General features: G+C 50.1%; 4 protein-coding genes across 4 annotated transcripts; 1 reads left to right on the forward strand and 3 right to left on the reverse strand.

The window, feature by feature from the left end:
* Positions 1-1,822: 1,822 nt before the first annotated feature.
* BDZ99DRAFT_568986 (uncharacterized protein) lies at positions 1,823-5,767 on the forward strand (the record flags this gene model as incomplete). Its single annotated transcript, XM_033727839.1, has 2 exons — positions 1,823-3,926; positions 4,929-5,767. 2 exons carry the CDS (start codon positions 1,823-1,825, stop codon positions 5,654-5,656), a joined length of 2,832 nt encoding a protein of 943 aa, XP_033579249.1. The 3' UTR covers positions 5,657-5,767.
* Positions 5,768-5,825: 58 nt separating this feature from the next.
* Positions 5,826-7,737, reverse strand: BDZ99DRAFT_412874 (MFS general substrate transporter). The gene is made up of 4 exons (XM_033716667.1): positions 7,245-7,737; positions 6,663-7,166; positions 6,444-6,604; positions 5,826-6,330 (listed from the first exon to the last, which is right to left on the reverse strand). The coding sequence occupies exons 1-4, from the start codon at positions 7,672-7,674 to the stop codon at positions 5,956-5,958; spliced, it is 1,470 nt and encodes a 489-aa protein (XP_033579250.1). The 5' UTR covers positions 7,675-7,737; the 3' UTR covers positions 5,826-5,955.
* Positions 7,738-8,353: 616 nt separating this feature from the next.
* BDZ99DRAFT_439292 (uncharacterized protein) lies at positions 8,354-10,568 on the reverse strand (the record flags this gene model as incomplete). The annotated part of the gene is made up of 5 exons (XM_033717650.1): positions 8,354-8,981; positions 9,037-9,317; positions 9,372-9,582; positions 9,643-10,244; positions 10,426-10,568. The coding sequence occupies 5 exons, from the start codon at positions 10,566-10,568 to the stop codon at positions 8,455-8,457; spliced, it is 1,764 nt and encodes a 587-aa protein (XP_033579251.1). The 3' UTR covers positions 8,354-8,454.
* An 867-nt stretch (positions 10,569-11,435) lies between these two features.
* Positions 11,436-13,039, reverse strand: BDZ99DRAFT_383143 (bleomycin hydrolase; the record flags this gene model as incomplete). The annotated part of the gene is made up of 3 exons (XM_033715313.1): positions 11,436-12,746; positions 12,796-12,887; positions 12,946-13,039. 3 exons carry the CDS (start codon positions 13,037-13,039, stop codon positions 11,436-11,438), a joined length of 1,497 nt encoding a protein of 498 aa, XP_033579252.1.
* Positions 13,040-13,820: the final 781 nt, after the last annotated feature.

Consider the following 13,820-nt stretch of genomic DNA (forward strand, 5'->3'; position numbering starts at 1 on the left):
TCTCAGGAATTTGGACCGATCGATCCTTTTCCGCAAAGCGCGGAGATTGCTTGGAACCACAACAGGCCATTTATATAGGACCTCGCTGTCAAGGAATGCCAGGGCTCCTTCCTTTGGTAGACTAGTGTTCCCATTCCTGAAGTCAAGGCTTACTGTGAATCGGAAGCCAGTGACATATTGACCGTTGCTTGGGCAATGTTCAGAGACGACTCGAAGGGTGGGAACCCGAAAGGCATGATGCTGTAGACGTTCCCTTCATAAATACCACCCACACGACCTGCTTGAATCTGAGGGATATTATTTTCCAGCTTTATGAGAAGCTCCGTTGATTCGACCTCTTGCAGGGAGAATGGTAGACGTTTATGCCGGCCATTGATTTGAGGATGCTATCGAGGAAACTTCACGTTCACAAGCTGTTTGACTCTCAGGACGAGAGTCCTCTAAGGTAAGTCTCCGCGACCTCTCTCTTCCATGGCGATGGTCAATGCTTCCGTCAGTACACCCACTTTCATTCCCTCTGCACTTTCGTATTCCCAGGCAGTTTCGGAAGCAGCAGCGGCCGCTATCCATACGACATGAGGACTGCCTTCCAGGGAGTAGCCGTTTTTGACGTGGCCTTTTCTTGAAGTTGCTGGATGTGTTTCTCGATAACTACACCACAGAGCGCCGAGATATTCTTTGGAACAGCTTTCTTGTCGTGGTGCGGATCGTGCGCCATCCGACCAGAATGACAACAATCTAGAATTATAGATACATTGTGCGTCTTATCCGTGGTGTCCCACAGCAAGCTCGACAACTCTACATCAACTATTCCTCGGAACTGGCCAGTCTCGGAGCTGTAGTCTAGGGAACGATAAACTGATGCCGGAATTGCTTGGGCAGAGCTTCCTTCAGGCACGAATTCTCCTCCGTGTCCGGAATAGTATATGACAATGGCATCGTCGACATTGCTCTCATTGTTGAGCTTCTGCCATGCCGCCCGGATACCGCCATACGCGGCGCTGGACCAGCAGCATCAACTAAGAATAAAGCCTCGCGCCTTGAGGACTTTACCAATCATTTCAACATCATTGTCAGTACCCGTAAGAGCTCCGTAGGAGCTGGAAATAAGTAAGGCATGCTTTGCTGGACACATGGGGCTGGATTTTCGACCGAGTTTGAGTTGGCAGCTAGCTGGTGTGGATTGAACCTCCGTATTTGTGTCTAATCTCAGGGTACAGTATTCTAGATTCTTGCAAATGAGCTTGCGCTGAAATGGAGCGAGTTTTCTCTCACCTCCGTCGCTTCCTCAGCTCGACGGGCCTTATCAACCGGGCAAACATCTCACTGTCGAGACAATTTGTCATGATACGAGACGAGAAGCAGGGTGTTGCTGTTTGCATCAGGCTGATGCCCAGCCTTGGGTGACAGACGTTGCTATTCGTCAAGGGTTCGTTGAATGAGGCTGGCATGCAGAAAGAATGGCAACCGAGAGGACGCCACAAGATGACGTGTCATACTTCACTGTGTTATGCACCTATCTTGCCATCCGGTGAGAATCCAGATCCTCCCACATGACCAAATATTTGGGAAACGCACATGCAGGCCGACAGCGGCATTTCCCGCTGTATGAGAGTTCAGCGTTTTGGTTGGTGCTGTGTCTGCCTGATTTCAGCGTTGCATGAAAGGTGGTGCTAGGTGTGGCAGCCAAAACTACGGCAGGAACTGTTTTTAATAGACACAGCATTTTGTCCTGCGAGACCTATCAACCCTGCTGGAATTCGAAAGAACGTTACGAATCTACTCCTTTGCTAGACAGGAATCACACTTGTCAAGAAGAAATATGTCTCTAGATGACGACGGCTTCAAGGGAATGAGGCTGAGGGAGAAGGGGCACCTCATCGAGTTCACAAAGTACTACAACAATCTGCCTCCGCCGGTCCCCGAATCTGCCCTTGCAGTTATCAATTTTCAAGACATGGAAGTCAGCGATCTTGCCGGCCTGGCTTTGGCAGTGGAGCAGAACAAGGTTCAAGATTTCGACAACGACATTCTCTATGTATATGCACTATACCACATCTTTCTGAAAACCAAAAATTTAGAAAATTTAGAACGAGCAATCAGCAAACTGGATAGCTTACTGAGTGCTATCGAGCCGACTAGTCCTCAATATGACTCCGGCTTGAGAACGCTTATTGTGTTACTTTCAAAGAAGTTTGAGTACACCGTTGATCTCCCGGACCTTGGAGCGGCTGTGTATCGAGCACAGGAGCTACTGAGCATGACCGATCGGCTGGATCCGGAGCGATATCCAAGGCAGGCTGAATTGATGACTTTGCTTGGGAGATACGCCGGCTTGACTGGGGATCAAACTGCTCTGGATGAATTGGCAGACGACGCTAGCGCTGCCGCCATCGATGCCGTGATGTGCCTGCAAACCCCAAGGGAGGAGATGTGCACGCCGGGAGACAAGTCAGTCTTGATGGAGAAGCTGAAAGATGGACTAGCAGGTATACCACCGACGCTTGAGCACCGGAATCTTCTGCTTGACAACCTCGCAACGCTTGCATTTTTCCATTGGAAGCACCATGACCAGGATCCGGTGGCGCTGGAAGAAGCAATCACAATTGGTGAACTGGCTCTACCGGCGGCTCCAGATGACGAAGGGAAGGCCATCCGACTTATGGGAATATCAGCCTGTCTGGGCCTCAAATACCAAGAATATTCACACGACCTGAATGATCTTCAGTCCGCCATTTCGAGACTCCACCAAGCAATAATCGCCGGGTCTGAAAAGTATCGCGATACTTATCTCAGAAATCTGCATGATTTGCTGGTTCTGAGATTCCAGCATACCCATCGCGTCTATGACTTGGAGCGGGCAGTTCGCATATTTGAACGCCTCTTGCTCAAATTACCACCTGGACACGATGAAATCCCATTCATACAGGACCTCCTCTCCATAGACTTGGCAGAGCTGTTCAAAACACGACGAGGCCCCAAAGCTTTGGCAGTGATAGACAGAGCTATTCAGCTGAATGCCGAGGTACTGGGGTATATCGACAAACACCCGGATGGAGAGGCTGTGACGCGCTGGCTCTGCAATTACGCTAATCGCCTCGAGTTGAGATATGAGCACAAGAATGTCGTCGAAGATTTGGAACTGGCCGATCAACTGTATGAGCGAGCTGTCAGTTACCCGTACGATGAGCGGAAAGACAGGCCCCGGTATCTCGCTAGCTATGCCTTTCACTTGCTCAAGAGGTACCTGTATTCCCGTCAGGCGGAGGACCTTGATAGAGCTATGGGAAGATGCAATGAGGCCCTCTCCCAGTCCTCTAGCTTCTTCAACGACGTAGTGTACTCCCTAGTTACAGCACTAAGCAACGCCCGCGATCTCGTCTCCGATTTTACGTCAAATGCACTCAGATCGCTTCCGCAACCGTCCCGGCAACGTAACTTGCCACCGCAAACGAGGCATTTCTTTCAGCCGACCATCGCTCAATCAAAGAGGCGGATGCTATCCTCTGCTGCTGCAGAAACTGAGTACACGCTGGATGAAAGGGAGCAACCTAAGACTTCGGCGGCGGAATCCACATTAGCATTCAAGGTCGAAATGTACGACGATGAAGATGAAGAAGATGACTGGGTAATACCGCCTATCCGACGCACAATAGAATCCAAGAATCTCGTTGAACTAAGTACCTGCGGGGATGTCACCCAATCACAGAATGGGTCTCGTCAGGTTACCTGGCAATCCGATTTAGACCTTGAAAGCGAGATCAGCCAATCCCAGATATCCTCCAGGACGCAATCAGAACCCAGCACCTCTGGTACAGCCACATCGGTACCATGTAGTGTTTATGATGAATCAAGTGAAGAAGAATCTTTCAGCATTTCGGCACGAAAGAATCGGATTGTCGACCAAATCATGATTGAATTCTATCGTATGTTCGATGCAATCTTTGGTGTCCGCTGCACTGCGTCTGTAGAATCAAGTTCTGTACAGAATAGTTCTATCAACCACACGGATGATTCAAGTACCGGATCTTCGACACTTCAAAGAGAGAAACGAAAAGCTAATGACGAAAATAGTCGAAGAGATGGTGAAGAGGGAGATGAGCAGCCCCATAGAAGGAGCAAAACCAGTAAAAATGATGACCAGGAAAGCCAGAGAAGACTTGCTTGTCCCTACTCTAAACGTAATCCGCGAAAATATCGAAACATCCATACTTGTCTAGGACCGGGGTGGGTGACTATCGCTCGCCTAAAGTAAGTGTCATTTTCCCTCTTACGGATAGACGCTCCGAAGACAGAACACTTACCAGTGTAGGGAACATTTATATCGTCGCCATGAGCTTCCGCCGCATTGTAAGCGATGTTACCAGACCTTCAAGTCTGAACCTGACTCGAAGGCACTCAGGTTGAAAATTGATGTGAACTCTGTCTTATTTCGGGGGCCCGAAGGCCAAACTATATACTACGTAGGAAGTGACTGTATGCATAGGCAGAAGCACTAATTGGAGGCAGCAGTAGGCAGCATTAGGCAGGGTAGGCCACCGTACCCCAACCCCTCTCTGTAGAAGTTGTAACTGGCTAGGCATGTAGGCAGCTACTATGCCAGCAACTCCAAGTCTGTACGTAGGTGACCGTGAACCGTATGAGTTGTTGATCCTAGGTTGTAGCTGTTACAACCCGAGTAAGGCACACACAAGAACCCCAGAAGGATGCGAGATTCGAGACGAAGAGCAATTGGAAGGGTTTGATTTGAGTCAGAAGGAAAGATTGAGATGCAAGAAGAAAGGTTTTTCAGGCGATACTAGAGAAGACCAATGGAGGGATATATATTTGGTACTTTTCCCAGATGCGCTATTGTCAGAGATTCCGTCACCATGTGAGTACTCTATTACAAGACAGCAACCCATAAGCATCAACTGACACACTTTCAGATTACAACTATGATGAAGACTCCGGCCAGCAACCTATCAATTCTCCTTCCTCTGCAGGGTTCGCTTGTTACGATTCATACCTTAGACACGAACTACCTCAAAAGGTCCGACAAGAATTGGAAGCCGAGATGGAAGAGGAGCTTGGCCTTGTGGGCGAGAAATTGAAAAGTCAGCTGTCCGCCATTGTTCGGAACTCCCTCGAACAGCTCTGCCAGACGTTCAAAGAGAAATCTTCGTCCGTTAATCCTGCCACGCACGATGATCATCATGTACAGGAACTCGATAATAACGCGACCATCTCATCTGATCCGGTTGATCCACACTCGTTACCAGGTTCATCGACCAATTACGACTTGGCGGCATTTGAAATTCCTTCTGAGGCGTGCCTTGAGTTTTGGGATGACTTCATGGCGAACGACTTCATGGCTTCCTCGGCCATGAACGGAGGAGATCCATCTGATTCAGGTTACGGTTCTCTTGATCGAATTCAAGTGCCACATACCGCAACGGCTGTAGGCACTTCTTGTCCTCCTGAAATAGAGGGATCACGGATGCTACCGTTGTTGGATTCTCAATCAGAATGGCCACAGATAGAGGGAAGACAGACCTTTGCTTTGCCACTCAGCAACACGGAGCATGGTGAAGATTTTGGCGAGGCTGGAAGCGCATATATTGGGAAGGGGAAGGGCAGAGCGAAAGAGTATGATAATACGCTAAGCCGGGCCTAAGCGGACCTTAGCCGTAGCAGCGTGGGATCACGTGAGTAATGGGGATCGAGGGTGTGCACATTGGAGTGTTGTAACACCTATTACAAAATACTAAATGTATACAACTTCTCCACCTTTCGCTAGGTCTATCAGCCAACATAAGAAAAGATGCAAAGACCGACTTCTCTATACCCTTCCAAGCGCGAGAGCACAGATTGACTCCGCTGTATAAAGCGAACCGTACGTACTTTTTGAGCACTAAGTCAGAAAGAAGCAACCTCTCACTCACCACCCAATTACTTCCCTCACGCAAGCCTCCCTTACGCCGGCGACGTCGCCGGCTTCGGCTTCCTAACATCCTTCCATCCCAGCCCCCACGCCACACAAAAGCAAGCGCACATTCCCCCAACAACCATATAGAACACCCGATCAATTGAATCCGTATACGCATGCAACACCCCGTCCAAGTCCGCCCCCGAGATCACCTTCCTAACTCCCCTAGCTCCCGCATGTATCACAGCCTCCAAGTTGACATCGGGAGCGTATTCTGGGATCTTGGTGCGCAGAGTGTTCGAGAGGATCGTGTTGGCGGCGGAGAGCATGACGGAGCCCATGAAAGTTTGGCTGAATATGACGACGGACATGGCGTAGGCCACCTTGGAGCTTGGGACGGCGTTTTGGGCGGCGAGGATGGGCTAGATGAAGAAGGGGAGGTCAGTTTCGTGATTTGAGAGACGATTGGGCGGTGAGACATCAAATAAGGGGGTTATCTTGCTGTGACTAGGGGAGATGGGGTTGAACAGCTTACGATTTGGGTGCCCATGCCCTGACCCGCACCAAGCAGGATTTGGAAACCAACTTGTCTGGCCCTTGAAGTGTGCAGTTTCAATGTGGAAAGGAGTCCCGTGGCAATAGCAAGAAGGACACTGCAGGAAACACCAAAGGGAAGGTAGTAGCCGACTTTTGAGACTGCATCAAAATTAGTAGGTACTCATAATGGACGCAGCTCTCAGCCTAGGTAACGTACTCGTGACTCCCGTGCTAACCCCAAACGCAACGTTAACCAGAATGTTCGGCAGCATATCGACCCCGCTCATCGTCGGCGAGGCGCCCTTGACCGTCTGGAAGTAGATGGGCAGGTAGTAGGACGCACAAAAAGTGCAAGACATCAAGAATGCCATGAAGATGCAGCTGCACCAGATGATGCGTTGGGAGACTATCGAGAGTGGAATCATGGCGTTTTCGCCCATTCGTTTCTCCCATAGGACGAAGACGATGTATGTGACGCCTGCACCGCAGAAGAGTCCGATGACGACGGAGCTGTTCCAAGGGTGCGACTCGCCGCCGAACTGGAGCGCTATGAGAAACATGATTGATGCAGAGGCGAAGATCACGAAGCCAACTAGGTCGAGCTTGGGCCAGACGTTGCGAATGACAATCGAGAACTTGTCCTTGGGCATTTGATCGGGGACCTGAATAAATAGGAGAGCGGCGGCAGCGACACCACCAATCGGAAGGTTGATATAGAAGCCTGAGGATCAAGGGTACCAGATTAGCAGGCGACTGTAAAACTCGGAGCGCAATAGGGTAAAAGGAACGGGAATCTTACACCACCGCCATGATACGTATTGAGTAAAGGCGCCCCCTAATAGCGGTCCAAAGACCAGGCCGAGCTGCGCCCCTCCCATACAAATCCCTTGGAAGGCAGGTAGGCGGTCTTTCGGGACTGCTGCACTGATGAGCGTGAAAGCGCCGTTCTGTAGACCTGCAGATCCCATGCCTGCAACCGCTCGTCCAATGATCAGCATCTTCGAGGACGTGGACAAGCCACAAATTAAAGACCCTATTTCGAATATCGCGAAGCAAATGAGGAACACCCATTTTAGGCGAAAGTAGGTGTATAGTTTCCCCGTCATTGGTTGGAGAGAAGCGCTGGCAAGTGTGTAGGCGCCGCCATACCAACCAACGTCGGGTAGCGAATGGAAGGCATCCGTGATGCTCGGTATGGCAGTGACAATAATGACGACATCTAGCAGCATAAGAAAGCAGATAAACGTCACAGAGCATATAAGGAGGTAGAGTTTCGTGCCCTGGAGGTACTCCTTCTGGGACTCGGTATCATCATGCGGTATTTTTGTCTTTTCGTCATTTTCGGATGGCGAAGGCGTCGAAGGTTTTGTGTTTCTCTCCAATTCATCGCCATGGCCATATGGTAGTAGTTCCTTCCCACCTATCGGGGACGACGAAAGCGTAGACGCGCTCTTGCGTTTCTCTGATTCGTGGTCTGGTCCTTGCGAAGAGTCCATGATGGTAGTCGGCGGGATATCCGCTTAGGAAGTCGTGTACTATTAGACGTGCTCCGGATATAGCACAGACATGCAAATATAAGAGAGAGACGGATTCTGGAAACGAGGGTTCTTGGCAGGTTCGCATGGTCTTTAAAAGATGTCGCATGCTGGCGACTGAGCTTTGACTCTCCCGACTAGGACTAGCGGCCGGATTTCAGGCGTTGGTGAATCCCGAAGTGCACGGAAGATGGTGATCTCGATCACCTGAACCCTGAGGCGCGGTCCCCCCCCGAAATCTCCGTTACCACCGCCGTCAAGGATTTGATCAAGATGTCAGGTCGCCTTTCTCCTTTGTTCAGTGCACGCTGAAGAGAAGGCCATGGCAACATCAGTTGGAGGATGTGCGGGTGACATCTAGCTTTTTCAAGGTCTGAGCTTGTGTGATTTTACACTTTGTAGTCGTAAAGACATGTGATATCGTCTGGTTGCGAGAATGTCGTCTCTGGTTGAAGAGCCCACCTTGCATGCATTCTAGAAATCCCAGGCAGAGAAAACGTCCGACACCCACCAGTTCTCTGGAAGGTCCATACTGAGATTCGGCATCTCCAAGTCCGTCTCTGGAACGACCGGTGCCGCTGTGTTGATGCTTAAGGCAGCCAGCTTAGCCTCCCATCTCTCTCTCGTAGCGTTAAAAGTCTCCGCATATCTCGGGTACACGTCACTTGCGAGCAGGTTGGTGGAGACCATGCGGAGAACTTCAGCAACATTGTAGGTGTTGCGGGCCACTTGCTTATCCCATCCTGGATCGTCTATTGCCGAGAGCCTGTAGAGGACCACGAGGCAGCGCATGAACTGAGAAAAGATAGAAAATGGGATTCCGGTGTACCTGGCGGGCGGTATGGTGAAGAAGATGTCAAGCCAGGACTTGAGGGAGCGTAGAGAGGCGTACAAACATTCGACGTCCTGAAAGTCCGTATTATTGGCAGAGGCAGCTGACTTTAAGATTCCAAGCTCGCTGATGTAGAGAGCAGTACTATGGAGATGCAATAGTACGACTTCTGCGACGAAGTTATGAATATAGAACGAAGATGAGTAAACGTGGGAAGGGCTTACCATGCTGGACATTACCGGAAAGATTCTTCTCTACTTCCTGGAGCTGGCCTTGTAGTGCAAGTCTGTAGAGAGCTGGTGGTATCCGGGAAAAGTCATTGCTCGCTACCTCTCCATGTTGCGCAGAGAAATGTACAGCTTTATCGACAATTAGTTGCATCCGAACTAGTTGAATCAAGGTGTCGTCTGTCGGAAATTCTTTGGCCTCCGCAAGAACTTCGAGGCATTCATTCATATGGGGCGTCCACCGCAATGGATCCATGTATCGGAGGAACGCAGACACACTTGATAAATGAGTTAGCAAGCAGCGATTTCAGTTCACGATTGGGGCAGCCTACAAGGAGGTGATTAGAAAGCAGCCTAGAATGGCTCTTCGTTCCTCTAAGGTCCGGACAGCGCTGTCAAGTTGTCTGGATGCTTCTGGTGCGTTTATCTTGCAATTAAACAACATCGTCTGGAAACTGGACCCTGGAGGTTTGTTGAGGCCGAGTTGAAATACCAAGGATATCGCCAATTGGGTGAACACTGCCAATGATGGTTTTTTCACTCCTGTGCTCGGTGGGTTGGACCTTTTTAATGAGTTAGTTCGTATGTACAAGAACAGAACACGGACATCATTGACGCACCAAGCAACACAAACAAGTACACCGAGTAGCAAATCGAGATTGTGTTCTTGTCCAATCACCATTGCTTCGCTTAGCATGGTTCGAACTTTAAGCGGCAGTTCTTCTTGCTGTGAGCGCGATTTGGTCGAAGCAAGCACAATGCAGTACCACAAGAAGGGTCTTTCCCGAAAGAGTTGCTCGGACGAGGTAGTAGGTGGAATATGTATAAAGGGAACAAACGGTAATTTATGGGTCCGAAAATCATGAAGACATTCTTCGCCATCTGTAGGTAAAGGCTCGGGAAGTCCTAAAGTCGGAGCGAAGTTCAGAGAGTTGATCGCTGAATTCGAGACGTGATTGTATGAACCATACGTTGAAGCTACAAACGAGGTTGCTGAAGGTGAGCTATCTTTTGTTGAGCTGTGATTGAGGCTTTCATCACTCGACTCAGCGGTAGCGGGGAGAAGTTGATTGTTGTTTTTGAGAAGTTGAACGATGTTGTCGAGCTTTTGCTCGAGCTGGATAGCCTTGGAGGCCGCTGTTCTCCGAGCATGCTTTGCTCGGACTGTCGGCGCGGGACGACATTCCCGATTCAAGCGATAACATCTATATCAACAGTTACTACGAATTGAGCAATGTGATAATCATGTGACGAGTGGTACATGTGGTTGTGATTGGTTTCAAGGTGCTTAAGCGAGTGCTGTATCCGTGCATGAAACTAGGGACTCAGGTCTAGAAATGAACGGACCGGCAAGCTTTGCCTCGACTCCAAGAAAAAAAAACTTACCTCTCACAAGCCCCCCCAGGCGTCCTCACGATACATTTGCACTTACTCCTCGCGCAATCTACACAAGCACGGCCATACGGGGCCGGACTCCCGGCCGCCAATGGTCTAGAACCACTGACAGCCCTGGAATGATGCGTCTCCATCGAATGCTGAATCCCGTTAGAGGCGCATACGACTAGGGACAGACGGAGACGGCGCTTTGAATTCCCCCTACGCGCAGCAGGAGTCGGAGTGTCGGCAGAGGCGGCACTTTTGCAATCAAGCGTGCCTAAATCCAATCATTCAACCAGAAAATGCAGAAGTGTAAAGCGGTGCGCGAAAGCCGATAGACGCTTGTGAGAATTGGAGAACACGTCGTGGGAAGAGTGTTGACGGCATAGGGTGGTGAAAGAGATTCGGGCGTTGTCTCAATCCCGAAATCCGACGACGCTAGCTTCATGTGGGCTGGCTTGCGGTGGAGGCTTGGACCCTTCGAAAGAGGTATACAAGGAGGATCTTTCGTCCGCAGTCTACAGCAAAACCTCGCTATAGTGGTAGGGGTCGGTGACTAGGGATATTATCACTGTGGAAGATATCACAGTACCTGAGGTCACGTGTGGTGGATTCGTAAGCCAGTCTGCTCCAAAACACCCCATACAAATCCAGCTTGGTTAGTATGATATCGTATGAGAGGGGCTTAGTGATACTATACTAAGCAGAGAGCCAGTGATATAGGAGGCAAATCGTACAATCCAGCGTTTCGTTTCACTGTATAGAAAAGATCACTATACCCCCGTATTATACTAACGAGGTTTTCGGTACAATGTTCTCCCTTCGCGTGCAGGGTAGGAATGTTGATCAGGTATCAGATTACATCGTCATAGATTCGTTCATGTCGCTGGAGTATCATAAGTACACGCAATAATAGCAAACGAGCCCGCCTTGAAACCCCAACACGAAAGACTCCAAACATTCGTCCTCGTCCGTCCCAACTCCCTCATGTCATCATGCCAACGGCTAAACCATTGAGTCTAAGCCAACGCACCCATTGGATCCCACAGATCCAACATCTTCGGCTTCTGCTCCAGCACCTTCCTCACCGCCGCACTGACCACACTAGGATCAACAACCGCCTGATACACAAACTCATCCATCCACTCATCGCTCATGACAAAGTAGCCCTGCGAACCTGCGGTCTCGGACCATGAATTTTCCACACGCCACCGCACCGGTTTGCCATCAACAACATGCACAGCCGTCAGCACCATCGCGTGCGTCATGGCGCTCTCGCCCGTCATCAAACGCTCCGCCTTCTTCATCCCTAGGCGGACGTTGAAGCCGAGCTCGTAGTCGAAGAGCGCCGTGTCCATGATGCCCTTAGTGGAATCAGAGTACTTTCCGACGTCTGAACCGAAGAAGATGGGCAGGCCGCGCTTGAGCGTCGTGATGCAGGCATCTTTCATGGTCTTCATGTCCACATTGACGTAAGTCACGGGCCTGCCAGACCAGATGTTGCCAAGGCGGGACACGGAGAGGAGGCGGTTGTAGGGGTTGCGAGGGTCGTTGACGATGCTGAAAAGTTGGGTGACGTCTGTGCCGCCTAGTGCACGTACAGTCCTTGAGTCGCTGAGCTCCTTTGCGAAAGCAGTTGGGCGAGTGGTGACGGAGCAGAATTGGCCGTCTTTGTCGGTGAATTCCCAAGTGAAAGGCTTGGTAGATGAAGGTGGTGGGCCAAGCATGAGCGTCAGGATTAGATGAATTTCACGGAGCATCTTGTCTTTAGTTGCGCCTAGAGAGGACTTCAGGACCGCAGGATCCGCGGTGCTGCTTGCGAGGCTGCGGAGACGGAGAGCGTCTTCGCGAAGCTTAGTAGTGATGAGACGGTCCATGGATGATGAGTTCATGGCGTTGAAGGAGTCGGGGTATAGGCTCTGAGGGACGAGACCATACTTCTGCACCAAGTTGGCGACCATGTCCCATTGCCCACCGTCGCTGACTGGGCTTGCAAGCAGTGCTTGGATAAGACGGCCATCCAGAGGCTCGTCCACCGTATCTAGTATGTTTTCGAGGAAATAGTTGGCTTTCTCGAGCTTATCCCAGTAGAAAAGGTAGGCTTGAGATAGCTCAAAGGACGCAAGGCGGTATTTCTTCATGATCGCAACGCGAAACACATTTGTGGACGCGAAAAGCCAGCATCGGCCCGACGATCGTTGGTTTGTCACTGGAGACCCCTCCAGCGGTATCTTGACATTGAAGTTCTGGATATCGGCAATGGTAGCCGCGCGGGAGCTTAGGACGTTGTTCGCGTTGTTGGAGCTGAGGGCTGCGAGAGCGAGACGATTCTGCAGAACGTTAGAACCGCCATTATTCAGTCACTGTATATGACCTTACCTTTGGGTCTTCCAGGAGCTCTTTCGCCCATTCCTCTATCGTGGTCGAAGACACATCCGTCTTGTATGGGGCGAAGGGGACCTTTTCTTGGGCTACATAGCTACCGTCAGACGCAGCTTAGGGCTTCACAGAGTATGTAGAGTCACTTACAGCTCTCCTCACCAATATACACGTAGTCTTTCTCGACAACGGTGTTGTGCTTGAGCTGTAAGGCCTGGAGTCTCTCAATGAGCTGTTGACGCATCCTCTCATCTTCGATATAGGAGACCGATAGCGGGCTAGACGAGAGCTTAGACGGAGCGCTACCCATGATTTCAGAGGTTGCTTGAGTATCGAAGGGTGGTATGAATGTATTCCAGGGATGGAGTATAAGAAGGGTAGTGAGGGGGTGAGGCGGAGTCGTTTGAGACGGTATCCTCGAAGCTTTGACCACGGCGATAAGCACATCAAGGTACCTCCGAATTTCTTCTTCATCAACACTCGAACGTCTAGAATATATGCATCTTCAAGAAACCTCTGACCTGATGAGGTTCCCATCATCAGAGCATCAGATGTGAAATCATCGCATAATATCTCATTATAGAAATTCCCGCCTGCTGCGCTTAACCTCTGCTATCTAACGCATGCAACCGCACGTAAATGGAAGTATCATAATGTAGCATGCAGATTATTAACAAGATAACCCAATTAGAGTGAAGGTATTTTGTGGCGGTATGTTACACATTGCTCTCCTACTCTCCCTCACGCATACCAGCTCCGGTGTACCTTTGTAACGGTCATTGGCGTTTCTTCGAATCTTGCCTAGAACCTGCAAAGGGCATCCTCAGACCAGAACCAATCTTGTTGGCCCATGCTGTTGTCACTGACAATCAAAGTGGGATGGAAGCTGTCATGTGCTGGCAGGTTACACAAAGCCGTCTTCAGCTGTTCGCCCTTAACTTAATCATCCATTTCCCCCATACCTTATTCTCTTCAACTCATCCTTTCCCTCCACAAAACACATCATGACTAGCTCTAACGCACTA

The sequence above is a fragment of the Mytilinidion resinicola genome (genome assembly GCF_010093595.1).
Source record: "Mytilinidion resinicola strain CBS 304.34 unplaced genomic scaffold BDZ99scaffold_6, whole genome shotgun sequence".
Lineage (NCBI taxonomy): Eukaryota > Fungi > Ascomycota > Dothideomycetes > Mytilinidiales > Mytilinidiaceae > Mytilinidion > Mytilinidion resinicola.

Excerpts from the sequence above, each read along its gene's own strand:
- BDZ99DRAFT_412874 (XM_033716667.1), bottom strand. The coding sequence starts at position 7,674 with ATGCTGCTAGATGTCGTCATTATTGTCACTGCCATACCGAGCATCACG. Across the intron at positions 7,167-7,244 it reads ATACGTATCATGGCGGTGGT|GCTTCTATATCAACCTTCCG; the intron begins GTAAGATTCCCG and ends CTTGATCCTCAG. Across the intron at positions 6,331-6,443 it reads AGGGCATGGGCACCCAAATC|CCCATCCTCGCCGCCCAAAA; the intron begins GTAAGCTGTTCA and ends TTCTTCATCTAG.